The 27998-nt window shown below is 39.6% G+C and overlaps 1 protein-coding gene and 1 long non-coding RNA gene across 20 annotated transcripts in view; both read left to right on the top strand.

Moving 5' to 3' along the window:
- The window catches only part of ABI3BP (ABI family member 3 binding protein), a 298503-nt gene that overhangs the window by 98368 nt on the left and 172137 nt on the right, over window positions 1-27998 (top strand). For all 19 annotated transcript variants that reach the window (XM_055567939.1, XM_055567955.1, XM_055567954.1 and 16 more), the window contains exons 3-4: window positions 18477-18545; window positions 21634-21766. In XM_055567939.1, coding sequence (XP_055423914.1) covers window positions 18477-18545; window positions 21634-21766 — 202 coding nt within the window. The remainder of the gene's footprint in view (window positions 1-18476; window positions 18546-21633; window positions 21767-27998) is intronic.
- LOC129643461 (uncharacterized) lies at window positions 4-12650 on the top strand. The gene is made up of 2 exons (XR_008710316.1): window positions 4-931; window positions 11085-12650. It is a non-coding gene; the product is annotated as an uncharacterized LOC129643461 (long non-coding RNA).

Below are 27998 nucleotides of genomic sequence, written 5' to 3'. Positions count from 1 at the left end.
AATAACTATTACTGGCTTTGAGTCTTGCAATGATGTGATAAAACATGATTCTCATATAATAGATATGAGGTTCCCATATCCTTTTTTCCCACATCATCAATGCTCTCATTCTGGCTTACATATCCAGTTTTTGCTTTGTTACATTTGTGTTCAGCTGTTGGTAATTTTGCAAATGTCCAAAAATGTAAAAATCAGAATTTTTTGACATTGAATCTTTATAGACTCATACTTTATGATGTTCTCTTGACCTCTGAAAATATGTTAATCAGTGTCACCTGGCAAGGAAAAAGTTATATTCCATCAATCTTGTAGAGCAGGTTAAGGAGTTATTTTAGTATCCTTACTACAAAAAATAAAACCTTAAATTGGAAAAAAATCACATATTTATCACTACTAGAAATTCTGATTAAAAGATTTCTTTCAACTAGGTGTTAGGACTCCAAAGGGATTTGAGGACAAATTTCTTAACCCCCACTATTCTCACAGCTGCTAACCCTTACATTAACTTCCCTAAAGAGAATGAGTTTTTCATGCTCAGACTTGCAGTCTTGCCTGTAGCCCCTCAGAGTGATTCCTGCACCAGGGTGGATGCGCTGAGATGCTCTGCCTTGGAAGGAGCCTGCACGAAAATGCTAACATCTGCATTTAAGAAAAGATCCTCCTCTGCCTGAAGAGGCAGCATGATTTGGGGAAAGAATAGGTATGTTTTCAGTGAGACAGGCTCTGGGTTCAAACTCAACCCAGTTACTTGCTATGGAGTAGTTCTGGGTAAGCCACTTAACTTGTCTCAGTCAGTTCATTTTTTTCATCTATAAAATACGTTATGAATACTTCAGAATTGGTGATGGACAGGGAAGCCTGGCGTGCTGCGATTCATGGGGTCGCAAAGAGTCGGATGTGACTGAGCGACTGAACTGAACATAAAGAGGAGGTATGTTTTATAATTGTTTACAATTGTCGGTTGCTGTTACAACAAACTGAGTGGTCTTGGATAATTGACCTAACCTTTTTGGGCTTTGTGTAAGATCTCTGGGGTAGATTGCTTTAGCAGACTGTCAGTGACTTAAAAGAAGTAACCATACTCATCCGTTTAACTGCAACGAAGTGTTTCCTTGGAAGGGATAAATCCCCAAACAGACTAAGAAACACAATAGGCAGCAAAATCTAAGACTGTGGCACAGAACACTTGGAGCACACATGACTGTCTTCCGTAGTCAGGTCATCTTTTAGTCATTACTGGGGGGAGTTCCTATTCAGTGACTTTGAGTCCTCAGGTAACTCTCAAGAGTTTCACAGCTGTGGCCTCTTAAGGAGAAGGTAAATCCTCACAAGATACAGTTGAAAGGGTTTGGTATTCCAAGATTTCAATTTTCTAATCTGTCTTACTCTAAGAAAGCAATTTTAAGCAGGAAAGTAGAAAGAATTTTGACCCGTCTTACTAAATATAGATCAAATTTAGAGCCTAACCCTGTTTCGTTTACTTTAACTGATGGTAGTTTTAAGTTTTATCTTGTTTAACCGTCAGTTCCTTATTTTGACATTTCTTTCTTGCTTTTATTTCACTGGGGAAATTTTTGTTTAAATTTTTGAATAAAATTTATTTACAGTGGTTCAGAAATGAATATCAATTATATGTTTATATGTGCAATTTATATTCCTGTAGATATTAACACCCTTTACAAGTTTTACCCTTAATTTTTACATTTGTATAGAAAGCAAGAGCAAATGCACAATTCTCTGTCATCATTGCAACCCTTAGAACTTCAGTTGTCTTTTTTTCTCTGTATAAAAATATTAACATGTGGTCTATTCATTTTTATGGAAGTGGGATGAAATACAAAATAATAGAGATTGCTACTATTCATTATATTGAAGGATAAATACTGCTGCTGCTGCTAAGTCGCTTTAGCCGTGTCCGACTCTGTGCGACCCCATAGACGGCAGCCCATCAGGCTCCCCCATCCCTGGGTAAATGGAAGGATAAATACTACCTAATGACAAAAAAGAAGTGAATATTTATTGTGGAAAGTGCCACCAGAAAGTTGATGGTGGATTCACTGAAGAAAAATACCTGGAGGTTGAAAATAACTGAAGGAATTATTTAAGGACTTAATTAAGCTGAAAAATAGCTAGGGAAAGGAGCAAGGTAAACTAACCAGAGGAAAAGATACACTGTCTGCCATTGGAACCAGCTCAGTTCCTATCTTCTCTGGCAGAATCCTTAGAGAATTAGCAAGAAGGTTGAGCAGAGAGCACAGAATAGCAACAGCAGTGAATACAAGATAGTCCCAAAATGCAGATGAAAGATATGATAGTTGTGGAGGAATAGGTAGTGGTATTAATGTCCTTTTACACATAAGGAAACTGAACCTCTAAGAGCTTCAAGTAAACTTCCAAATGCATCAAAGCTGGTAAATGGCACCAGTGTTTGAACTCAGGAAGTCTGGTTTGAGAACCTGAGCTCTGAAGCACTGTAATTTTATCTGTTGTTCTACAGAGGAAAGTCTACATAAGAACCTGATTTGTTCCTTCTATAATGATCTTTATTTATTAGAATGTTCTTTAAATAGTAAGGGCTTCTCTGGTGGCTCAGACAGTAAAGAATCTGCCTGCAAGGCAGGAGATGGGGTTCGATTCCTGGGGCAGGAAGATTCCCTGTAGAAGGAAATAGCAACCCACTCCAGTATTCTTGTCTGGAGAATTACATGGACATGGAGAGGAACCTGGCAATCTACAGTCCATGGTGTCACAAAGAGTTAGACACAACTGAGCAGCTAACACTGTAAACAGTAAGCAGAAATGTCTTGTATCATGGAAGGAGCCATTAGATCCTTAAGGCTCATTAAGATTTAAATGAGTTAAAATCTGTGAAGTAGTTGCTATGTCCACAAAACTTGTTCTTTTCTACCCATTCCGCTGCCACCATCACCATCTTTCTTTATTGTGAGTTGCCCATCTGTGAAGCCCTACTGCCTCTACTCTCCACAAGGCCATATCTGCCCAAGGAAGTCAATATTTTTGTCTCTTTCCATGAATATCCTAGAGGCTAAGCATTTTCTTTGACCGTTATTCTTAATAAACTGCTATTTGTTTTTATTTTGGGGAGTCTTGTCTATTCCAAGACCCTTCCCAAATAGAAAATTATGAAGATGTAAGGACACTGGAAGCCTCAGATTTCTTTCACATCCAAAGTTGTCATAATTTAGAAGCACAGTGAATGAATGAATGGGTGAGAGGAAAGGGAGAGACCCAGGAATCTGAAATAGCTATGGGTCTCATTTAGATGGATTTTTCTCTTTTGTTTAAACTGTTTTCAAAATGTCATCTAATTCTCATTTGGTTCTTTCTCTGGAAATGATTTTTACCACTGGGAAGTATTTGGCTTTAAATCGTCAAGATTAACCCAGATTTTTCATTAAAACAATAGGAATCTCAGAATCACTTGATTTTCCTCCAAGGTGCAAAATTTAGCAGAACTTGAGTAAGCTTCAAAGGGGAATTTTTTAAAGAGGTTGGCCTAGTGGGTACCAATTTCTTAATATATTTTATGGCACCACCAAAATAATTCACCATAAGTTCATACCAGAAAAGCCTTGTTTGAGAATAGATGCCCATTTCACCTGTTTTGATAAAGATAACATCTTTTCAAGGTTCTGTTTTTTCTATTGGTTTCAGTGTTTCCATGGTCTTCCTGGCCTCACCAAACAGTAGATAAACTGTCTCCAAATTTATCTTTTCTTGGAAATACAATAAAAGAAACTCAATATTCCAATATAAAGCACAATTTTTTCCCAATGTATTGCATAATGCACTGAGACTAAAATCTAACTTTTACTTAGTTTATTCTTAATTATATCTAGAAGGGTTCTGCAAAATAGCTTATGGCCCTTTGGCATGAGTCAAAGGTATGCACTGTCCCAGACTTATTGCAAAAGGCTTGTTGATGAGAAGTGGATTTAATTAGAAAGACAGCTGCTAATAGGGTAAATTAACAGGTTATCTGGAACAGATATAAGATAATATTTAGACTTTATAATTTATTTTTCCTAAATTTCCATATTTTCCATTATAATTTCCATCTCAAAACCAAAGACCACCGTCAAATCCTAATTTCCTAACTACTCCTAATTTTACTATCCCAGGACACAACACTCTCTGTCACGTGCCTGTCTTGTCTGAAGCACTATGCTGTGAATACCAGCATTTAGTCACATTCAGGTCTAGGTTGTTCCATTTTCATTATTTTGCTTTTGTTTGCTCTAGTCGTATTTTAGCAGCTAACTAGGAGAAGGCAGTGGCAACCCACTCCAGTACTCTTGCCTGGAAAATCCCATGGACAGAGGAGCCTGGTAGGCTGCAGTCCATGGGGTCGCTAAGAGTCAGACACGACTGAGCAACTTGACTTTCACTTTTCACTTTCATGCATTGGAGAAGGAAATGGCAACCCACTCCAGTGTTCTTGCCTGGAGAATCCCAGGGACGGGGGAGCCTGGTGGGCTGCCATCTATGGGGTCGCACAGAGTCGGACACGACTGAAGCGACTTAGCAGCAGCAGCAGCAGCAGTGAATAGCTCAGGGTGAGAGCTGACTCTCACCATCCCCCATGTACTCCACGATCAGGGTCAGTAGATCCGTGGGTGTAACAGCTGACTGTCCAGAGTCTGCTGGGAGTTTGCTGGGCAAGTCTCCCAGTTAACACAGTAAACTCTCTTTGCCTAGGGTGGAAATCTCTAGGAGAAAAAAGAAATTATTCAACTGGCTTACAGTGTTGACTCTACCCTATTTCTCAGACCAGGTTATGGCTTACATCTGCTGTTGTGGCTTAATTATTAATAGTGCTCCCATTTCTTTCAAAAGTGTCCCAGTTTAGTTGAAAAGTTATAGCTTAGTACACATGTGGGTGAAAGCCTTGAACTCATAGCATCATCCCCCAGTCTTCTATTGCCTGATTCCAAGCTAATAGGTCTGCCTTTTCTCTATCACTGGGGATACTCCTCAAGAAGAAGATATTTCCCCAGGCTGGCATTCATTTCATTTATCAGGCTGAGTGCACAATAGCTGCTCACCAAATGCTGGATTGGAAGTTCTCACCAACCCATGAACTTATACTTTAATGTCTTTGGGGAGCTACAATGTGTTGGGCCAAGGGCTTTACAGAAAGGGTCATTGACTCCTCTCTGCAGCCCCTTGATGCAGATACTATTAGCATCCTCTTCTTCCCATTGAAGAGTAAATCCCTGAGAAGTGAAGAAAGCTACATGTGGCAGGCTGGCTCCAGAGCCCCTGCATTTGACTACCATGCCATACTGCCTTCCCCCACGGCACTTAAGTATTCTGTGACCTTTGAACTCTGTGTACAAACTCATCTCCTGGGAATTATTCCTGACCCCTCACCCTCACATGATGATGCTGACTAGAGCATTTGAAAAGAAAGAAGACCCCTTGCTGATTCGATGGCCCTGGCTTCCATCTGATAGTGAACGTGACCTAGCTTTGTTATTTGAAAGGACAATATCCAAATAAAGTTGCGATTATTCGGTCATATTTCCTGTCGAGATGATATGAGCAAAGTGATGAATTCACTGGAAAGTGTGTGTGTGCAGCATGTCCATCCAGGGCAAGTCCTTGCTAAACATTAAATGTGTTCACAGACAACACCCTACACTAAATTTCTCTGTGGGGTGCACGTATAAAGCACAGGCAAGGAAAAAACTACTGGCGATGAAGTCAGCAATGTTAATGTCTAACAGGTCTCTAAACTGGGATGCGTGCTCGCTGTGGTGGCAAATAGTACGAGAAATGGTCTAAGTATTTGTTTCCAGTGTCAGGGTGAGAATTTATCAGAGCTTGCAAGTGAGGCAGGGTTGGTCTGGGACATGCTGAATGAGCAGCTCCAGACTGAAAGCTGTGACGACAGGAAATGCAGGACTGCCTGGTCCATCCAGGCTGTGGTGCAAATTGGGGGTGGAGGAGGGGAGGGGGAGACCTGGCTTTCCGGGCATGTGACCAGTGGACTATGAGGAGCCCTGCATTGAAGTTTAGTGCTTTGCTGTCACGGAAATTTTAGTAGGTTTACCTTTTGTTTGATTTTATCAGTCAGGTGGGATGGGACAATGGAATGTGTGCTGAGGGCTTGGTGCCTGGGCTCTTCTCTTGCCTCCTACTCCCTCCCCTAATTTGGTTCTCAGCTGCCTGGTCCCCCTGCAGCCCTGCCTCTTCCCAACTCCACTTAGCAACTACTGCTGCCTCCGCCTTCTTTGGGCACTTGGGTGTGGATGTGGGGCCTGGTGGACACCCTCTCTTGGTGACATCTGGCAGGGCAGGCTGGCAACAGTCCTGGCTGGCAGTGCCACGGTGCATCAGCGGGTGCTTTCACTTCTGTCAGCTTCTTTCCCACCCCCATTCAGGTACATGGTCTGTCTCAGGACTGAGGTCACAGTCCCTTGGGGTCTGTGGGTTCCGATGGCAGCCCTTCAGGAAAGGGAGATTGGCTGTCTTGCCCTGGGGGCTGAATGCGGAAGCAATAAGGTGCTCTGATGCTGAGGCTGCCTCTGTTTGGAAAAGATCCCAGGCAGTCAGGAGAGAGGGGATAGGGGAGGTGAGGGTCTGCACTCCTTTGCAGAGCAACATTAAATAACCAATAAATACCATAAATGGTCAAGGCAGAGTATATGAAAGAAAGGAAATGTTTTATATTTCAGTGTGTTTAATGTTTTATATTTTGGTGTGTTTAATGTCTTTAACAGGGAGTCCTACCTTTTGATTTTGCATTGAATGGGGCCATAAAGTATATAGTCAACTCTGGGCAAAGTGTGTATTTTCAATAGCTTTGCCTCCCCAAACTCACAGAAAAACTGGCAGAAAAAGTTTCTAGGAATGTCTTCCATGTTGAAGTGTGTCTTTGAAATGTTTGCAAAAAGGGTGCATCTTTACATCCAGGCAAAAAACTGAAGAGCGAAGGAGCGTGGTGGAGCCTTTGGGGTCCACATTTCAGTGTTTAGGAAAAGCTCTCTTTCTCCCTCAAACCTCTTCCTTCCCCCTACTCCTTCTCCACATCCTCTCTTCCCATCAAAGCTGATCTCCTCTCTTATTTAGAGGCTTCACTCTGCAGCACAGAGATGAGGGGCTGCTGCTTACTGCTGCTATCATTTCTGAACAATTCCTCTTGTAATGTACATGTCAACATGAGCTGTCAGCTCCCTTCTATGGTCTTTGACCGAACATTATAGAATCCCACCAGTGGTGGATGTTCCTAGTCGTTTTGCCTTGGTAGTTGCTCTGTGGTCCAGAGTGGCTGAGCCTTTTATGGATCATTTAACCATCACCATTGTGCCCCCTGCTTGGGTGCCAAGGCCCTTGGACTGTCTCTTCAGGGCGAAAAGGAGCCAAAACTGCCTCAGAGCAGGCAGTTTGTTTTGCAGAATACAAGGCATAACAGAATGTTTTGTCAAAATGGGTACTGGTTCATTTTCCAACTGATTCCCAACATTTAACAGGAATAATGACTGAACAGTAATCAGTAGAATTTGCTTTAAATTTTGGCTTAGATTATTTTTCAGGTGAAAGAAAGATAAGGATTATTATTACCCACAAAGCCATATGCTTTTTATAGCAAAGAACTTCAAAGGAAAAAGTCAGTTCTACGGATAGATTCATCAAAGACAAATTCAGCAATTGGGAGGTTACCAGCTTTTCAAAAGATAATTTGCTTTTGCTGATAGCTATTCCCCAGACTTATAATTGCTTTTCCTTTCTTCCCCAAAAGCAGAAACTTCCATCTTTACTCTAGCCCCAGGCAATAAAGGGATAGAGAAATAGATTCATTCATTTGCTTGGAAAATATTTGCTGTGCAATTGCTATGTTTCCAGGTACAGAAACGAACAAAGTATAAACTGAGTCTTGAGGCAGATCCCAGGTGATCCTCAGCCCATGTCTTCTCACAGAGGCTTTGTAGCAGCGGTGGTTTAGTCGCTGTCATGTCTGACTCTTAACAGAGGCTTAGAAATGCTCTAAAAGATGGACAACTTGTATCTGTGATGATTCATATTTCTATAGATGTTCATTTTTATGGGCTTCTCTGGTGACTCAGATAGTAAAGCATCTGCCTGCAATGCAGGAGACGCAGGTTCAATTCCTGGGTTGAGAAGATCCCCTGGAGAAAGGAATGGCAACCTACTCTAGTATTCTTGCCTGGGAAATCCCATGGACACAGGAGCCTGGTGGGCTACAGTCCATGGGGTCCGAAAGAGTCGAACACAACTGAGCAGCTAACACACACAAGGGCAAGGTGCCAGTAATCTACTTAGTGACTTATTACAAATAGCTAAACTTCTGTGTTCATAATCTCAGTAAGCATAGTAGATTTAAAGCAGTATGGACACTACTTATAAGTACTGTCTTCTATGTGGATTTCTGGTTTCCATGAGGCTTTGCGAAGCTGTGACTTAGTGTGTGCCCAAGAAGACACTGTGTTAAGTTGCTTCAGTCATGTCCGAGTATTTGCGACCCCGTGGAATGTAGCCCGCCAGGCTCTTCTGTCCATGGGATTCTCCACGGGAGAATACTGCAGTGGGTTGCCATTTCCTTCTCCAGGGGATCTTCCCGACCCTGGGATCAAATCTGAGTCTCTTTTGTCTCCTGCAGAATTTCCCCAATGTTCCAGAAAAAAATGTCCCATTAGTGTTTTTCCAGAAGGGACACTGAACTTCCTGAAAGAGCATCAGTGATATTCCTGAGTTGGTCAAGGCTATTAATGGCCACTGCTATAGCTTGTTGCTGCTGCTGCTGCTGTTGCTGCTGCTAAGTCGCTTCAGTCGTGTCCAACTCTGTGCGACCCCATAGACAGCAGCCCACCAGGCTCTGCTGTCCCTGAGATTCTCGAGGCAAGAACACTGGAGTGGGTTGCCATTTCCTTCTCCAATGCATGAAAGTGAAAAGTGAAAGTTAAGCCGCTCATTATTTTAGGGTTACTTAATAATCACGAGTGTGTTTTGTGGCCAGCTTCCTTCACATTACTCTTTGGAAGGATACATCTGTTACATCAGTGATATTTGAGCTTCTCCTTTTCTAGTATCCAGGCTTCAGGATGGATATGGACTTTGGCTCACATGCAAATCTTTTGTACCCCATTGCTGAAAGCAGTGGGCTAGTGTGGTATCAATTTGCTATTGTTATTTTGTCCCAGGAATGTGAGGATGGGTGGGGATAGAAGCAAGGTTAGTAACAGAACTGAAATTTACAACTGTTGATAGTGACCTTACAAGGACTGAGTAGACAAGTAGCATTTTACTATCTTTCTACCCTCTACCCCCTCACCAAACTACACCCCTTTTTCAATGAGACTGCCCTCTTCCAGCCCCCCTTCAAGGACCAATAGGTGAGGGAACAGTGTCTGCAGCCGAGACAGAACCACAGTGCCAGGGCCCCCCTTGAAGCTCAGTTTGCTTCCTCCCAGCATGAGCACACTTACGGATTACTTTGTTTCAGATCTGACTAGTAGTGCTTGAGTGGAACTCTCTGCCTGAACTTAAAACACAGGGAGGCTTTTCAAGGGCATTTTTCAAGTAGACATTACTCAGTGTTGATGAAAGAAGGCATGGGAGCTGTCTGCCAAATGTTAAAAGCTAAAGGGAATACTTAAATTTGGATTGTACCCACCCAGGTCAGATTACAGCTAAGTGTGGCATGTAGACACTTGCAGATGTGGAGAAAAACTGATAATATTTCTTTATGGAGAGTTCCATCACTGTAGATTTTTTTTTTCTCCAGGTTTTGTGGATGAAGTTATTCTTATTAGAAGTCTCAGGATGTGCCACATTGATTTCTTATAAAATAGTTACTTTGTTTCATCAAATTCTCAATTACTTCTAACCATAAATGATAGCACTGTTTTATATAAATGGACTGCAGTCTACCAGGCTCCTCCATCCATGGGATTTTCCAGGCAAGAGTACTGGAATGGGGTGCCATTGCCTTCTCCGAATAAAGAATGAAGCTGCTGATTAATGACACTGCTTTTGCATCCCTTGAGGCTTATGAAGGAACTTCCTTTTACCAGGATACATAAAGGTTTACTTTTTGTAAAAAGAGATGATTTTGTTTTTTTAATAAATTCTTTGTTAGAATAGCTTTAAATTAAAGAAAAGTTACAAATGTAATAGAATTTCTGTTTACTTGACATCCAATTTCTCCTATTCTTCACATATTGTATTAGCATGGTGCATTTGTCACAACTAATCAACCAATATTGATACATTATTAGCGTAAGTCCGCACATGATCTGATCTCCTTTGTTTTAACCAAAGACCTTGCTCCGTTCCAAGGTCCCATGCAGGATATCACACTACGTCTAGTCAAGTCTCCCATAGGCTCAGTCTCCCAGGCTTTCCTTGGTTTTGATGACCTTAATGGTTTGGAGGAGTTGTGGTTAGGTGTTTTGTAGAATATCTTTCAATTTAGTTTCATCTAATGTTTTTTCTCATGTTTAGACTGGGTCTTGGGGGAGAAAGATCTATTATTAAAAAAATTAAAAGGAAAATAAGCAAGAGAAAAGTTAAATTCCTGCTAAATATTCTTCACCTTGGGAGTCCAACTCTTCTGCCTCACCCTTCAGCTCAGAGTTATCTGTAGCTTTGTTTTTCCACTACAGGACTCCATGCCAGCATCAATAGTGATAAGATTGTGTTTTGTAAACACTGTACCCTTACTTTCCTTAAGAATTACTGACCCTCTTCTGCCTTTTTGGAAGCTGTCACTTTCTTGACTTTCCTGGAAGGTGTCAGGCAGTGACAGCAAGGACCCAACTGTCCCTGGTCAGTGTCCCATGCCACTGACTGTAAAATGCATTTGAGAGATTTTAAAAGTAGAGGAGTGAAGGAGAGGATTATGTCTTAGAACGAAAGAAGTTCTGGTATTCTGAACTTTTAATATGCCTGCAAAAACTGTTGTATATTGAATATGGTCAAATTGCCATTTGGGGTTCAGACACCGTCTCCAAGTCAAATTTAAACCAGTCACCTCCCACTTGCTAGATTAGAAAGAAATGGAATATGTTTTCCTCAGGACTCTATTGCTGCTCCCACAGGTTTCAGAATCCCAAGGAGCTGGTACAGTCCCACTGGTGGCCCATCCATCACCCACATGCCATGTGGCTTCATTCCATTCATGGCCACCTCGCCTGTAGTAAGCCCTGCTGGGGCTGCTTTCCCACTGGCATGTCAGAAGTCTGCTGGCCAAAACCCCCACATGGAGGGGCACAGCTGCTCAGAGGAGACCCATCTGTGAACAGGCCTCTGGATCAGTGCCTCGGATACTCCTTGGTGGGTTTCCAGGGCAGCAGCTCAGGGGTCTCATTCTCCAGGCAGAAGCATTCCTAAGACTCCATCTCTCTCAGGGGAGCAAGAGAAGATTTCAGCTTCCACTGGGGATGCAGAAGAAGTTGTCTCTCCCCATCTCTGGGGATGAAATGAGGATTAAGCCTTGGTATTCTTTTTATACCTCCAAATCACATTAGAAACAATCTGCCTCTCTTTTATTGCTAATCAAAAATTTAGTTACTGACAAAAGGTGTTTATGGACTGTCTCTAACGGCCTCAGAGTTACTTGGAAATTCATTTTGATCTTGAAACTTCTCTCTGGGCCTAGAAGAATGCCTGAGATGATGTCTACCTTCCCTGAGTGGTTCCCAAGGGACCCAGATCTTTAAAGCATATTAGTGACAGCAGCATGGTCCTGGGCCTCTCCTGCCAGAGTAAAGCCTGCTTGCCCTCCATGGATCAGGATTCTCACAGGATGCTTGCCAGCCAGCTGCCACTAGCTTAGAGAGAAGGTGGCTTTCTGTACCTTATGATTTCAGGGACAGAGGAAAGGAGTTAGTAAGGGCACTGGGCCTAAAGATTCCCCCCATTGGTTGTCGATGCCCTGTGTATATTTAGTAGAGGACATACACGTGTCTTTTATGTAATTAGAACAGGTCATGAGTGGGGGTACTGTGTTAATATGAATTCACTCATGCTAAGTTGTAAATAGTTGCTTTGTGATCCTCTCAAGAACAAATGAAAATAAGATTGATGAGGACAAGCACATTTGCTAAAGACATCTTGAAGCGAGACATGGACATAGACGTTTGTGTCTGGGGTCTTCATGAGCAAGTTTGTTCTAACTCACAATTCTTGTTGGTTTTAGGTGTAACTATGCCAGTAATTCTTCTAATCCACTGACTCGTTTTGTATATTCCTACGTCACTGGAGTAAAAGAACATGAAATATAGTTGGTTACATCATTCTTTGTTTGTTTACCTAATCCATGTCTCAGGTACTCAGTAAAAATACTGAAGCAGGTTATAAAAATAAAATCATGGTGTAATACTTAAAAATATTTAGTAATAAAAGGGACAATAATGAGGGTTGAATGTTCTGATAAGGCTCAGGAGAGTTAATCAACAGAAATGTATGTTTAGGGTCCTGTGTATTTAAAAAATGTGGTTCAGATATTTTATTATAATTTATCATATTGAAGAGGTATTCCATTGAATCCATATTAATCAAGAATTGATGTAAAATTTTGTCAAATGTCTTTTCTGCACTTGTGGAAATTGATGCTTTTTTTCTCTTTACATTACATTCCTGGAATAAACTACACTTGGCTATAACGTATGATTGTATTATATGCTGCCAGCTTCTGCTTGTCAACATATTTTATAGGATTTTTTTGCATTGATATTTGTGAGCAAGTATTGTTAAGGAAAAACTATTCAGTGACACTTGTTCAAGATGTTAAGGAAGACTTTATTGACAGGGGAGGGGGCTCTCATGATAGGTGTAGGGACCGCCACAGTGGGGTCTTGTAGTGAGGGACAGAGGTTGGGCTCAACTCCAAATATAACAAGGGCAGCATAGGAATTCTAGCTGCAGAGCTTCCCGGGTGGGACTAGTGATAAGGAACCTGCCTGCCAATGCAGGAGATGTAAAGAGACCTAGATTCTATCCCTGGGTCAGGAAGATCCCCTGGAGGAGGCCATGGCAATTCTCTCCAGTATTACTGCCTGAAAAATCCCATGGACAGAAGGAACCTGGCGGGCTACAGTCTATGAGATCACAAAGGGTCAGACACAACTGAAGTAACGGCGCGTACACATTCTAGCTACTAAGCAGAGTGGGAGGAAGTAGACGGAAAGTTACTAAAAGGAAGCATAAGCAGTCAGGAAGGATTGTGGCTCAACTGACCTCCCAGGGTTCTTGATGAAGGCAGGCCAGGGTGACCAGATATCATCTATAAGATGGTGGAGGATGAGGAATTTGGATACCAAGTGTGATCAACCATGGTAGATGGGGCATTCTGGCTAAACTATCTCAGGATTCCTGCTCAAATTGGACAATGTAGAAATGAACACAGAAGCCCAAAAGTCAGAGCCTAGCGGAGCAAGAGCTCACAAGAGTCTGATTAGAGTTTAGTCGAGCAAGAGAATCTTTGCCAGGATAGTGTGTAGTTTTATTTTTTGTGAAATTTTTGCATTTTAAAACTTTTCCTTGTTTTAAAAACTTAGTTTTGAAATTCTTGCTTTTAAAATATGTTCTCAGAACTCTTTGGACACAAAATTCACCTTTTAAGAAATCATCATCATGATTTGTTTTTGTTTAGTCGCTAAGTTGTGTCTGACTCTTTTGTGACCCCATGGACTATAGCACGCCAGGCTTCTCTGACCATGGAATTTTCCAGGCAAGAATGCTGGAATGGTTGCCATTTCCTTCTCCAGGGGATCGTCCCAGACCAGGGGTCGAACCTGTGTCTCCTGCATTGGCAGGCAGATTCTTTGCCACTGAGCCACCTGGAAAGCCCACCATCATCATAATAGCTAACATTAAATTAGGACTTTGTGTGCATAAACATAACTAAAAACTCTATGAGCCCAGGTACTATGACTTTTCCCATTTTGTACATGATGAACTGGATACACTGATGTTAAGTATTTTTCCTTGTGCTAGCAACTAGCTGAGCAGGATTGGATTTGATTGCAGGCTCCAGAGTCCATGCTGTTATGCTCAAAAATTTAGTTTGTCATGAAACTGAATTGTTTACCAAAAAAGAGGCAGGGGCAAATATACTATTTTGTTCAGGTCCATTACCTGACTTCCTTTAGGATCATCCTGGTTTATTTTATGTTTCTTTTGTGGAAACTTGCGTGGCAGGGAAAACCTCACTACAACAGCATTCTAAAGCAGTGTGGCTTGCAGTGCTGCTGCTGCTGCTGCTAAGTTGCTTCAGTCGTGTCCGACTCTGTACGACCCCATAGATGGCAGCCCACCAGGCTCCCCCGTCCCTGGGATTCTCCAGGCAAGAACACTGGAGTGGGCTTGCGGTGCAGATGTCCCTAAATAAAAATGTGAGAATTAGGATGTTTTAAGTAGAGTGATTATGGAAGGGGTATTTGCATTACCAAAAAATCTAGGACTTTATAAAAGATTTCAATAATAGATTTCCTTAAGCAGGAAGCTGTCCTTATCCTCTACCACAAGGCATTCAAAATATGAAGCAAATTAGATTTAATTAGTTTGCAGCATGGTATAGACTTAAAAATCATCAGGAATGGAAAGTTTGTCAAGTTAACTGCATTCTATACAAATTAAAATTTCTTAATAATGTGTATTCTCTAAATAAGGAAGTAGTTGATTTGGGGCATGTGTTGCCAAAATTTCTGATCAGGGTACAGTGTATGTATTTCCAGACTGCTGCATATCCATAAAGAACTTCATAGTGAGGAACAGAAACAGAAATCTTGTTTTCCAGTTGTTCTGTTTTTCCATGTCTGTGTTCCCAACTGATTGCAAAGACTGCTGAAATACATGGATTTGGAAGTTTCTTATGAGCAGCAAGAGCCAGCCTATGCACCCAAGTCCCAACATCTGTTCTAATTTGTAACTGGCTGTGACAGCCTATGCTTTATGCAGAATGACTGTGATCATAACCAAAATTACTTTTAAATTGCTCATGTAACCATATGGCTTCTCTACATGTTGTTTTTCTAGTATTTCAGGTCTCTTTTAAAACGACTGAGGCATAGTTGAACTAACATGTATCAAGGAAGGAAATTAAAGGCTAACTCTAACAGACTCTGTCACATTGAGAACAATTTAAGAAAAATGGGATTTAGCTTTTTTTTCCTAGAAGTGATTTCAGCGACTTATTAAAAGGACATTTTGTGGACAAGATTAAGAGAACTACATAATTTGCAGGGCCAAGTACAAAATAAAAACACAGGGTCCATGGTTCAAAAATCAGAAAAAAAAATCATTAAAAGTACTAAAATATAAAGTTTTTTTCCTTCCTTCTACAGTTTCTCTCTCTACTTGTTATGATGCTATTTTATTTGCTTCTTCAGGTCATTTAAGTCAAGAAAAATTAAGAGTTTAAATTATTAGCCTTTCTTTATATAATGCAAAGCTAGTTTTAAAGGCAGATGTAAGAGCCTTTAGGCTTCCCAGGTGGTGTTAGTGGTAAGGAACTTGTCTGCCAATGCAAAAGTCATAAGAGACACAAGTTCAATCCCTCGGTCAGGAAGGTCCCCTGGAGGAGGGCATGGCAACCCACTCTAATATTCTTGCCTGGAGAATCCCATGGACAGAGGAGCCTGGCAGGCTACAGTCCATGGGATCGCAAAGAGTCAGCCATGGCTGAAGTGACCTAGCACTTCACGCATGTGAGAACCTTTAACTCCTGAGCAGAATCACTGAAGTGACACAGTATGTATCTTGTAATTCCTATATGCATGTGTACTTTATTCTTGCCACACTAGTGGAAATGCACAGAGCTCAATTTTTGATACATGCACATTTTACTAATACTCTCTGCCTTCCAATTACTGCTGAGTGAAGGAGAACTGAGAAGAAGAGGAAGCAGAGGTTTCTCCAGCTTTCCCTTTCCCTCTGTCTTCTAACTTTCATTATCAGTGGCTGGTTCATACAGGGAAGGAACATGAATAAGGAAGCACATGATAGGATTCCTTGGTCATTTTTGTTTCTTAAAATGTTGTTCCCTTCTTTCTGCATCTGAAGCAAGTTCTGGGTCAAATGGACAGTGTAACCTCACAAGGCTGCGAGTGTCCCTTCCACAGTCCCTTACTGAGTCGTAGATGTAATACGCTTACCTTATTTGGCCTTTGACTCTCAATGGACTCCCACATGTCATGGGCCCTGTGGAATGCTAATGGTCACCTAGAGTGCTCTGTGTGGATAGAAAGAAGTGCAGACAGGCATCATTGTTTGTCTTCTCTGCTCATGCTCTATTATCCCATTGGACGACTTAGAAAAGATGAATTCAAAGATAAAAGTATTAAGAATTTCAAGACGGTGAAAGCAGGATATTAATCCAAGCAAGGGACCCTTCTGAGCTTGGTTCCCTATGTGACTGTACGTGTTGCCCATGAGGCTGACCCAGCCCCAGTGACCTCATCTACAAACTGAGGTGAGAATGGTACTTGTTCCGGTAGCATTGCCATGAGGAGTAATTAAATTGTGAATATAACAGCACATAGAAAGTACTCAACACTCAGTAGTTTCTTAATAGTCATATTGTGCACTAGGGACCATAGCCTGCCAGGCTCCTCTGTTCATGGGATTCTCCAGGCAAGAATACTGGAGTAGGTTGCCATGCCCTCCTCCAGGCGATCTTCCCGACTCAGGGATCAAACCCACGTCTCGTATGTCTCCTGTATTGGCAGGTGGATTCTTTTGGCAATGGTGGTTCCCATTTGGCAGTGGGCCTGGGAAGACCACTTATATTTCTGTATGTCACAAATAAATATCAGGAAATGGTTATTATATTCCTACTAGAAACCTTGACTTAGGTTGAACTTTCTTTATATAAGTTCCACTAAGCAAGATATGCTTTCAAACACATGAGGCTCTGAAACCCTGCTTTATCTGTGAATGCTCATTTATCTGTGTTGCAGTCTTTAGGCACCAATGTGATCAATGAGCAAAGCCCTGAGGTCAGTTCAAGAGGTTATCTGGTTAACCTATTTGCGGTGGTAATTATTGCAGCAGGTTATAGCAAATAGAGCCATGTGAGACGTCCAGGAAAAAGACAAAGGCTTGAGTTATTGAATGTGATTGAATGCCAGGTTGTCTCTGGCTGAAAATGAGGTCAGCCCCATAAAGCCTTGGGCAGAGAAGGCCTCTGTTCCAAACACATGGAGAGGAGATGTTTGAATGAAGACAAACCAAGACGTGAACTCTGTCTGAGCAAGTAGGAGTGAACTGTGATTGACAATAGCATCCAGATGAAGTTCAGTGTAGAATGAGTTCCAGGACCCAAAGTTACTGAAGCACTATTGTAGATAATACCCATCAATCAATCAATTAATCTGATAGAGCTGCTTATAAAATGCTATTTTTTTAATGCCCGAAGTGTATTTGGCTTATGTATGCACTGTATAAACCAACCATTCATCTGGAAACATTAATTTAAAAAATTATTTGAGAAATTTTCAGCCCTTGATTGAGTTAGCACTTATTTATTGTCTAAATATCATTTTACTTCAAACCCAATTTTTTTTATTTTTTTACTGTCCACATTTTTCAGTGTTAAAAAAAAAATTGTTCAAATGTAGTTGGTTTACAATGTTGTGTTTAATTTCTGCTATACAGCAAAATGACTCAGTTATACATATATATTCTTTTTCATATTCTTTTCCATATGGTTTATCATAGGATATTGAATATAGTTCCCTGTACTATCTGGTAGGACCCTTTTGTTACTGTTCAGTAAGTTTCAGCAAATACACCTGTGTAACCTAAAATTATCAAGATACCAGCCCACAAATTTCCTGCAACAAAACCTAAATATTTTAAAGAGATTCTCTATTTTCCATCAGTATATTTATGTGGAAATCATACCAACTTAAATTGTGACTTTGTCTTAAAATTTTTCATGAAAATGATTGGCTGTGATAACAGGTTGAAAAATTATGCAAACAGGATAAAAAAAATAGGTAGGATATTATGGAGAATATTCGGATACCCAGGAAATGAACAGTTCCAGATCAGTCAACAGTTGAGACTCGTGTGTCCTGTGCAAGTATGATTTTCCTTCTCTGATTTTGAAGCACCATTCTGATCCTCTAAGAGAAGTAGGATTACAGATGAGACATGATCTGATTTAAAAAAAAAATCTTTGCAGAGAAAAGGACTATCGAAAATGTGGCATGAAATCTATGTCCTTAGCATGATTCTTTTAAGACTTCTCCCCCATTCCTGTCCATGAGGTTTTGAAAATCTGGATTTAATTTTCACTTTAAAAACTTAATGGCCTGAACTATCACAAGAAATATGAACTTTCCGAATGCCTGAGCCCTCTCACCCGCTGGTTCTGTGGTTACAGTGACTAAGGTTGGGGAACACTGAGTCAGGAATGGGTGTGCTGTCATGAAGGCTGCTTGTTCACAAAGAATCTTACTGATAAATAACCTTACCATTTCCAGATGCTGAGCCTAAATATCTGATCGTCGTTCGGCCCGCTCCTCCCCCCAGTCAAAAGAAGTCATGCTCAGGTATTTTTGTTGATTCATTATTATTGTTAACTTTAAACCATGCCTTTTCATCTCTTTCTACCCATGGAGACCACATGTCTTGGGGATACCTCCGGAAGGTAGATTAGAAGATGTATGATGCCCAGCAGTCCCCTGAAAACAGATAACCCTGCTTGGGAAGTAGCATAGCCTGGTTGGGAGAGGCTCCTTGGGTCTTATCCGCCCCACTGCATACAAACAGCAGAGGGTTGAGGCAAATTATTGAACCTCTCTATGCCTCTGTTCTGCTGCATGGTAGGGTCTGGGTGAGGATGAGATGAGTTCACAGCTACATAGGACTGGCCTGGCCCAGAGTAAGTGCATATTTAGAGTTTAGCTCCTGTTGACTCCTTCTATGTTGCCATGTGTGAACTAAAGCCTGCTCTTGTGTCTTTCAGACTTTTAGGGCAAAATGTGAGATCTAAACTTTGCTGAAGGAAAGTTGACATTTCAAAAGCATAACTCATTTACATGTGTGTTAAATGAGTTGGGACTTGGATTTTATTTATGCCTCCAAACCACTTGTATTTAGTCAGACACAGAAAACAAGACTTCTTTCATAAAACATCAGTGTGACACCCATCTTCCCAGGGCTAGGGAGATGTAAAACAGGCAACTAGGTACCATGTGTATAAAAAAGTAGAAATGTTTCTATGTGACTAAGGAAGACATTGTCCCAATTTCACTGCTAACATTTCTTCTCAGATCAAACAAGCAAGCCCTTGCTATTTTGAAGGACTAATAAAGCTGTGAATATGCTTTTAATATCTTATGTCACATCTTCCTAGTCTGTAAGTAGAGTTGATCATGGTGCTTTTCTTTTTCATGTTCTAATGTGAACTGTTCTAAAAATAATTATTCCCAAATCATATTTGCCTTTTATGGTACACTGGATGCCACACAGAAAGAAGGATCTTTCTCAAAGGGATAAGAAGCATTGGGGGAATGTACAGATATTGAGCAAATGGGCCCTTGGCAGCTATGTATTCTGTTTCCTCAATGTATCAGCCATGCCTGGTCACCAAAAACTGGTTGCCGCAATCCTCTCCCCTCGAGGCTTCTGTTGGTTTCCTCTTTTTTTTTTTTTTTTAAGAGAAGCAATAAATGGTTAATTATTTTGAGAACTACTGATCCTTTTACTTGACCTCTTATAATATCCCAAAGCACAAGGGAAATTTCAATCAGTACTTAAAACTTACTAGTGATCATTGTCCAAGAAGCTTTCCATACACTTGCAAAGAAAAGTACTCCAGTATTTGAAGACTCTATTTCAAAATATTTAACAATAAAGTCAGGAAGCATGAGTATGTTTCTATGGGATTCTGGTTTCATAGTCACTGAACTTTTTCTTAGTATGGTTATAAAACAAATATGCAAAAATAAGTAAGAAAAATCAAGAGAGTGATTATACCTTAATAGCAGTTTATAACTTCATTTCTTTTGTGGGCTTCTGTGACATTGGCCTTAAATTATTTTTCACTATGTGATGACCAACTCAGGAAATAGTTTCATCCTGATCAGAAACCCCACCTTTCCTTTCAGGCAATGGATATAATTTTTTTTTTTTGTAATCTGCATTGAAGAGTGATGTAATGAGTAATGGATTAGCTTCCATTCATTTTATATTTGTATCTTCCACATAATTTAAAAATTATTAAATAATTAAAATTGAAGATCCAAACAGTGAACTTAGTCATATAAACTTTAGATTCCTTGAGGAAAGAAAAATGTAGTTTTTCTAAATGGCATTACTTTCATACATTGTGAGCTAAACTAGTGATGTAATAAAAAGAAAACTAGAAACAATTACAATTCAGGAGACCTGGATTTGAGTCTTAAGCATGCTCTCTTTGTGACCTTGGACAACCTTGAAATTACTCCAGACCTTATTTTTCATCTATAAAATTAGACAATTATATTACATGAGTGAAAATCAACTCAGGGATAGAAAAAACAACTTATCAGAATCACATTATCTCAGATTCTAACCTGCCCTCTTTGGGGACCAGCCTGAACCCTTTGAATCATAGTCAGATAAGGTACTATTACAGGTAAACTGGAAAAATTTATAGAGAAGTATAACTGCATGTTTGTAACCAACTAAATAATAACCATCCTTGAAAATTATTTAAGATATCTTTAAAAAATTCATCTATGTCACAATGAAGTAACTTACCACCTCTAGATTATGTATATTATGGTCTCAGAGGGCTTTTCTGCCAGAATAACAATTAATACAACTCAAACCTAACAGAAGTAATAGGCACTCCTCCTTTTCACTGTCCTCCCGTTCCTAAAGTTTCAAATATTTTTGAAAAAGCAAATAGCTGCCCCTCACATATACTTGAAAACAATCTAGAGTGGTTTATCAGAATCACACTTGGCATTGCCCAAATCCAATTAGTCTTGTTGGAATAACTGCTTCCTATGTTACTCCTAGTCTTCCAGCAATATAAAGAATGTGTGTACCTTTTCTGTTTCAATACTTACTGTAAAAAAAGAAAAAAAAAAAAAGAGGTCACTGAAATGCTCTGACAAGAGATTTTACACTTCCAAATAGTTAAAAAAACCAATATATATATATGTATATATGTATATATATACATATATATATATAGCCTTCAACCTAGATGGTAAGTTTTCTAAGATGTTTCTAAGTGTGAAACTAATTCACAGTTTTAGGGAAAAAATAAGCATACATTTTATCTTGTCTGTAAAAGAAAAGTAAGTGTATATGTACCTATATGTGTATGTGCGTGTTTTTGTTTATTTCACTGGTAACAGCCAAGACCTCCATGTTCATCCTTGACCCACAAGAAAATAAAAACTAGGAATGGATATAGTTTGTATGCATAGATACGTACATGTAAATCTCAAAAGGGTATTTCATTTGATTCTTGCTTAAATTCATGGGCAAAGCATTATTAATATTTGTGCACTGTATAAAAAGAAAAGGAACTTAGTACTTTCACATTCTTCATCATCTTGCTAAATTATCTTTGTATATTTTACCCAAATCATGAAAATATGCTAAATGTTACAAGAATTAACCTGTCTGTTCCCTTTGTAGGTAAAAAACGAGCTCGCAAACCTCTCCAGCTGGTGGTTGGCACTCTGTCACCAAGCTCAGTCTTCCTGTCCTGGGGCTTCCTCATCAATCCCCACCATGATTGGACATTGCCAAGTCAGTGTCCCAATGACAGGTAATCCACCATTATGGAAAATTTTATTTTTCATCTGAAAATTGACACTTGCTCTCAGCAGTGTCTGCACACGCTTTAGAAGGATGTGTAAATATCAGGGCATCAGTGTCTGCACATCAGCTATTTGCTGGAGAGTCTGTTCTCAGTTTGAGGAGAATGAAGACACACTCATCAGAGCCCCTACCCTTCAGGAATTACCATCTACCTGAATGGAAAACACATGCACATACTTTTTTCTTTCCAAAGAAAAAAACAGAAGGAAAGATAAGCCAAATAGCAAGTGGGGTTATCAGTGATAAGTCTAATAAAAACTCAGAGGATAAGGTTGAAAGCAATTAGGAGAGACCATTAAAAGTTGCAGCATTTGATCCTTGGTTTGAAAAAGATGGCTCTTTGGTCTGCCAATTGATGAAGTGCTAAAAACACTAGTTCTCTCGCTTTGGTCCCTAAACCAAGCAGCCGCATCACCAGCATCATTTGGGAACTTATCAAAAATGGAAATTCTCAGATCTCCAGACTTACTGAATCAGAAGCTTCAAGGGTGGGGCCAAGTAATTTGTGTTTTAACAAGCCCTCCAGTAGATTCTGGTCCCCACCTAAGTTTAGGGATCACCGGCTTAGAAAATTGGGGAAAGGGACACATGGAGAAATGTACGTCAGGGAAGAGCACCCTTGGAAATGAAGCCACCATCTTCTTTGGTAGAACAAAGTAAGAAAAACCTAAGTTTATTTTTAAATCACTGCCATTTATCCATCCAACACATACAGTTGGCATTGTCTATGTATCGGACACTGTACTAAATGCTGAACCATGATTCTAAATTGGGTATAAGGTGATATTTGCTTGTCATAAATATTCACTGCAGTAGCTTCAAAATTCAAAACTTTGCATCTGACAGTCAAAATTTTCAAGCTTCAACCAAAAGGAACATTTATTTTAAAAGGTATTTTATTTTAAATACTCAAAGTGACTTTAAGATTTTTAAAATTTGTTTCATCCCTTCTTTAAAATAAAAGACTTAATTATTAAAATATAATTTAAACCCAGTAAAATGCACAGATCTTATGTGTACAGTTTAATCAGTTACAGAAAAAGTGTGTAACCATGTACTGTACAATCCATTAAAAATTTTTCTTTCATCATCCTAGAATGTGCTAGAGAGTTGGTCTGCTCTAAAATTCCATGTAAACAAAATCATAAGTATGTTCTCTTTTTGTGTCTATCAGCATGTTTTTTGAGATTCATTCATGACATTGTAAGTAACAATAGTTCATTCCTTTTTTATTTCTGAGTATTACTCCATTATGTGAGTATTTCAGAATTTTTTGATCCATTTTTCTTGCTGGTAGACACCTGAATTGTGTCTTGTTTTTGGTTATTTTGAAGATAAATTTTATAAACATTTTTGTATAAGATTCTTATAGACATACCTTTTAATTTATCTTAGATAAATACCTCTGGAGAAGGAAATGGCAACCTACTCTAGTATTCTTGCCTGAAGAATCCCATGGACACAGGAGCCTGGTGGGCTACAACCCTTGGGGTAGCAAAGAGTTGGACATGATTAAGAGACTAACACTACACTACTAACACTAGATAAATACCTAAAAGTAGAATTGCTATGTCACAGGGAAGATGTATATTTTTTTGGCCTAATTTTCCGTTTAAATTCCCACAGGCAGTGTATGAGAGTTCTGGTTGCTCCATATCCTCACCAGCATTTCATGTCGTCAACAGTTTTCACTTTAGGTATCCTAGTGTAGTTATATCTCATTACCATTTTAATATGTATTTTTCCCTTGTACTAAATATATTGAAAACTTTTTAATATACTTTTTGGCCAAATGTCTACTTTTTGTATTGCTTTATTTCTTTTTATTTGTCTAAATTGGACAGAAAATAAACAGCTTTAAAATGTTTAAGTTCCCAAAACCACCGTTCATATGACTTTGATTAGGAAATCTAAACTAAGAATGAAAGAAATTTTCTTTCACATGCTCATAGTTCTGACGGAAAAAGTTCTTTGAAAAAAGCATGTAGAAGATAATGCCAAAGCTAAAGTTTTTGAAAAATGATTTTGACCTGTTTCGAAGAATCTGAAATATTCCTTATCTCACCCACTGCTAAACCTGAAACTTAACTTTGTTTGGAAACAGACTCCTAAAAGAACTCACTTGTTTGAGGTAACTTTGGTTTCTAATGAGTTGGTGCAGGGTGCTAGCGCTGAGAAAACAAACATCTATGGGTCAGTTTCTTTTTCCTTTTCCTTTTTTTAAGTCTCTTATTAAGAAAGAAGAAAAAAAGAAGGGAGGGGAGGATTGGGCAAGAAGAAAGGAAGAAGGGAAGAAATATTTGATACACTTGGAACAAAACATAGCTGATTTTAATGGTTACTCAACTTGCTTGATAAATCCATGAGGTTCAATAAGTTGCCAATTCCTAGAGCAGGATTTGATATGATTTCCTCCTTGTCCTCAAGCCTCCCTGTATTCAATTTCTCTTGGTTTTCCTGACCCCTCCACAAAACAACTTATCTGATGATTGATTCTAATTGACAAATGTTGTCATGGTACAACAGCAAAAGTCGATAATAAATATGCAGAAGATAGAGGAACAGATACTTGATAGAGCTAGAATTTTTATCCAAAGTAGTTGACTTGAAGGCCCCAAGCTATTCAGACCACATGTGCACCTCACCCTCTTATTTCCTCACCCATGAACCCTGGTTCTGGTCTTCTCATCAAATAGGTGGAGTCATGCCCATCAAATCACAATATTTAAAATAAATAATTCTGCCTAGAATAAAGTTTTATAAAAGATGCAGTAATGACATGTCAAGATGCTTGCCAACTTTCAAACCTGAGTGGGAGGATCAAAGTATCCTTGACAGAAATAGGGAATTGTTGCCTCTGCTGCTGCTGCTAAGTCGCTTCAGTTGTGTCCAACTCTGTGCGACCCCAGAGACGGCAGCCCACCAGGCTCCCCGTCCCTGGGATTCTCCAGGCAAGAACACTGGAGTGGGTTGCCATTTACTTCTCCAATGCATGACTGAAGTTATTCAGTCATGTCCGACTCCTAGCGACCCCATGGACTGCAGCCTACCAGGCTCCTCTGTCCATGGGATTTGCCAGGCAAGAGTACTGGAGTGGGTTGCCATTGCTTCTCCAGGGAATTGTTAGGACATGACTAAGAATTAAGAGGAAAGAATTAAATGTAATGACAAAAAGAAGCATTTGGAGAATTTTATTTACCCATGTGAATTTTATTTACCCATGCCTGCTTTCTCCCTAGTTAGAACAGTTAATAAAGAGTTGACATTTTAAAGTCTTTGTAACTATTTGAGAAAAAATAATGGTCCTTATTTAAAAGCTCTGGAATTACTATACATATTATAAACACCCAAATAAATCCACCAGAACAACTCAGTTAGTGTAATTAGAAGCAGACTTGGAGAAATCCACCCTCATATGATTATGTTGATTTTTTTTTTTTTTTTAGACTTTAGACTAATCCAGTAGGTTAAAATAAGCAATAATAGTTATAGGGAATGATTCCTTCTTGAAAATTAGATTAAGACAGGTCAAGTTTTCCTTCAAGAGTGTTTTTTGACAAAGCCATTGGAAGCTTGAATTCCCTCAGCTTGCTATAGGAACATCAACTGGTGTCATTTTAATCCACTAGCTCTAATATTTGGCACCATGTGTAAAGTCTCTGAGTTTTTAGAAACAATCATTTCACATTGATTTGTGTCACTTCATTTATCCTATGCAAGGGCAGATAATTTATTGGAAAAATATTTTATTATACTTTGATTTTTGACTTTACATATCAAAGCTCTAGTATAGTGAGTTTCCAATGAGAACATCCCTGTTTTTTATTTTATTTGTTTTAAACTTGGAAATATTAATTCAATGTCACTTTATTCTTGGTGGTATGTTTCCACTCCTATTCCCATAGGGTTCATTTGGGTCTCCCATATTTTTAGAGCCTTTTCTGAGTTCACATTCATTGGAGAGTAGATATGCTTAATTTACATGTTTTATTCTTAATGGCCTTTGAAAAGAAGAATGCACACATTTGTCCTTAATATATCTGAGGTCAAAAGAAAGCTTTCCAGTTGGCCCAGATGAGAAGTTAAAACCACAATTTATTTCACCATTAATAGCATATTTTTTCCTTCCCATGTTTCCAGCTTGTTAAAGTGTTTAAGATTGCCTTAGTTCTCACTCCTTTGCCAATTTGTAAAGCTTTATGATTTGTTTAGAAATCATTTTCACATTTTCTAATGCTTTCACGTTGTACTTACTTGCTCTTAATGTAGAATGAGGGTCCTCCTTGTTGGCTGGTTCAGAGCTGACTCTTGCCTCTTTTTCTTTATCCCAAGTTGTTAAGTGAATATTTCTGAGGTCTAAGAATTCTCACTTGACTGAGCCCAGCGCCTCATTACCCATTCATCTTGCCATGTAAATTTTAAGCTCAGAGAAGATTGGGACCATAGGTATCATAGCCATCTTTGTTTTCCCAGTACCCAGGCCAGTACCAGCTTGGCACCAGTGCCATCATGGCACCCACTCCAGTCCTCTTGCCTGGAAAATCCCACGGGTGGAGGAGCCTGGTGGGCTGCAGTCCATGGGGTCGCTGAGGGTCGGACACGACTGAGCGACTTCACTTTCACTTTTCACTTTCACGCATTGGAGAAGGAAATGGCAACCCACTCCAGTGTTCTTGCCTGGAGAATCCCAGGGACGGGGAGCTGCCGTCTATGGGGTCGCACAGAGTCAGACACGACTGAGCGACTTAGCAGCAGCAGCAAGCCAGCATTGGGTATATATTAGGCCTTCAGTAAATATATACTGAATGAATAAATAGTGAAATGTCAGCATTTTCACTTTTATGCCTTACTATTACTTCAAACTTAGGACAAAATTGAATTTGTACTTTTCTCATGAAATATCAATTCCCTTTTTATTTTCTGAACTATCATAATTCTTTTACTCTCCCTAAGATGAAACTCCATAAATTTTAACATTCCTCATTTCCTATAGGTATTAAGGCTCTGGGTTACGCTGGTTTTGCCTTTGATAAGTCCCCATATTAGTGTCTTTATCTCCTACTTTTCCATTTCTATTTCCATGTCAACAATTTCAGTCTAGGCACCTTACCCTGAATCCTGGGAATAGCATCTGGGCTACAAACTCTGACTCTTTTCATGTTCCAGTCCATCCTGGTTTCTGTAATACTGAAGAAAATGTAGGTAGTCTGCCATTGGCTCACTTTTTCTTCATCCTAGATTTAGCTTTTAATCTCTTCTGTTCTTACCAAGGAGCATGTTTCTGCCTTCAGAACATGCTCATCATTCTGTTCCTTCCATATTCTTTGCTGTTCTGCGTTTTCCTCTTCACTGATATTTGTGCCCTGCCTCTTGCTTACAAACATGCTCAAGATTTCCCTACCCCCAAACAACATATTTTCTGTTGACCCTGTTATAGCTGCCAGGCTACTTTTCAGTTTCTCTTCTTAATTCCAGAATTTCTCAGATTAATGTGCTCTCAGATTCTTGATTTCTCAACCACATTCACAGTCTTCATTCCTTTTCACTGGCTCCCACCCTCTTTCCGTTCCACTGAAACTTCTCTAGGTGATCATCAGTGATCAATTAATTGCTAGATCCCATAGTTTTATTTTTTCTCAGTTCTTATTCTTTTAAATCTCTTTGTGGAATTTTTGGCCATCCTCCCATTCTTGAACTCTTTCTTCCTCTGAAATTTTATTTAGATTTTACTCTTACTCCCTTTCTCTTCTCTTTTGCTTGTTATCCTGGCTCTCAAATATGGAATAAAGATCTATCCTTGGATATCTCACCTATGTATCCTCCTTATCTCAGCTGTAAGCCATGTCTTGAATGATCATGTCTATATAGAACAGTGATACTCAAATTTTGATATACTTGCAAATCATGTGGTTCAGTTCAGTTTAGTCGCTCAGTCGTGTCCAACTCTGCGACCCCACGGATGAGATGGCTGGATGGCATCACTGACTCAATGGACGTGAGTCTGGGTGAACTCTGGGAGTTGGTGATGGACAGGAAGGCCTGACATGCTGCGATTCATGGGGTCGCAGAGAGTCGGACACGATTGAGCGACTGAACTGAACTGAACTGCTACTACTAAAAAAATCTCCTCTTCTATCACTTTAACTTCCCTCTTCTTAAGTTTGAAAATTGAGTTTTGA

The sequence above is a fragment of the Bubalus kerabau genome, chromosome 2, assembly GCF_029407905.1.
Source record: "Bubalus kerabau isolate K-KA32 ecotype Philippines breed swamp buffalo chromosome 2, PCC_UOA_SB_1v2, whole genome shotgun sequence".
NCBI lineage: Eukaryota > Metazoa > Chordata > Mammalia > Artiodactyla > Bovidae > Bubalus > Bubalus kerabau.
Note: the sequence above shows the minus strand (reverse complement) of the source record. Positions and strands in the feature narration are given on the sequence as shown.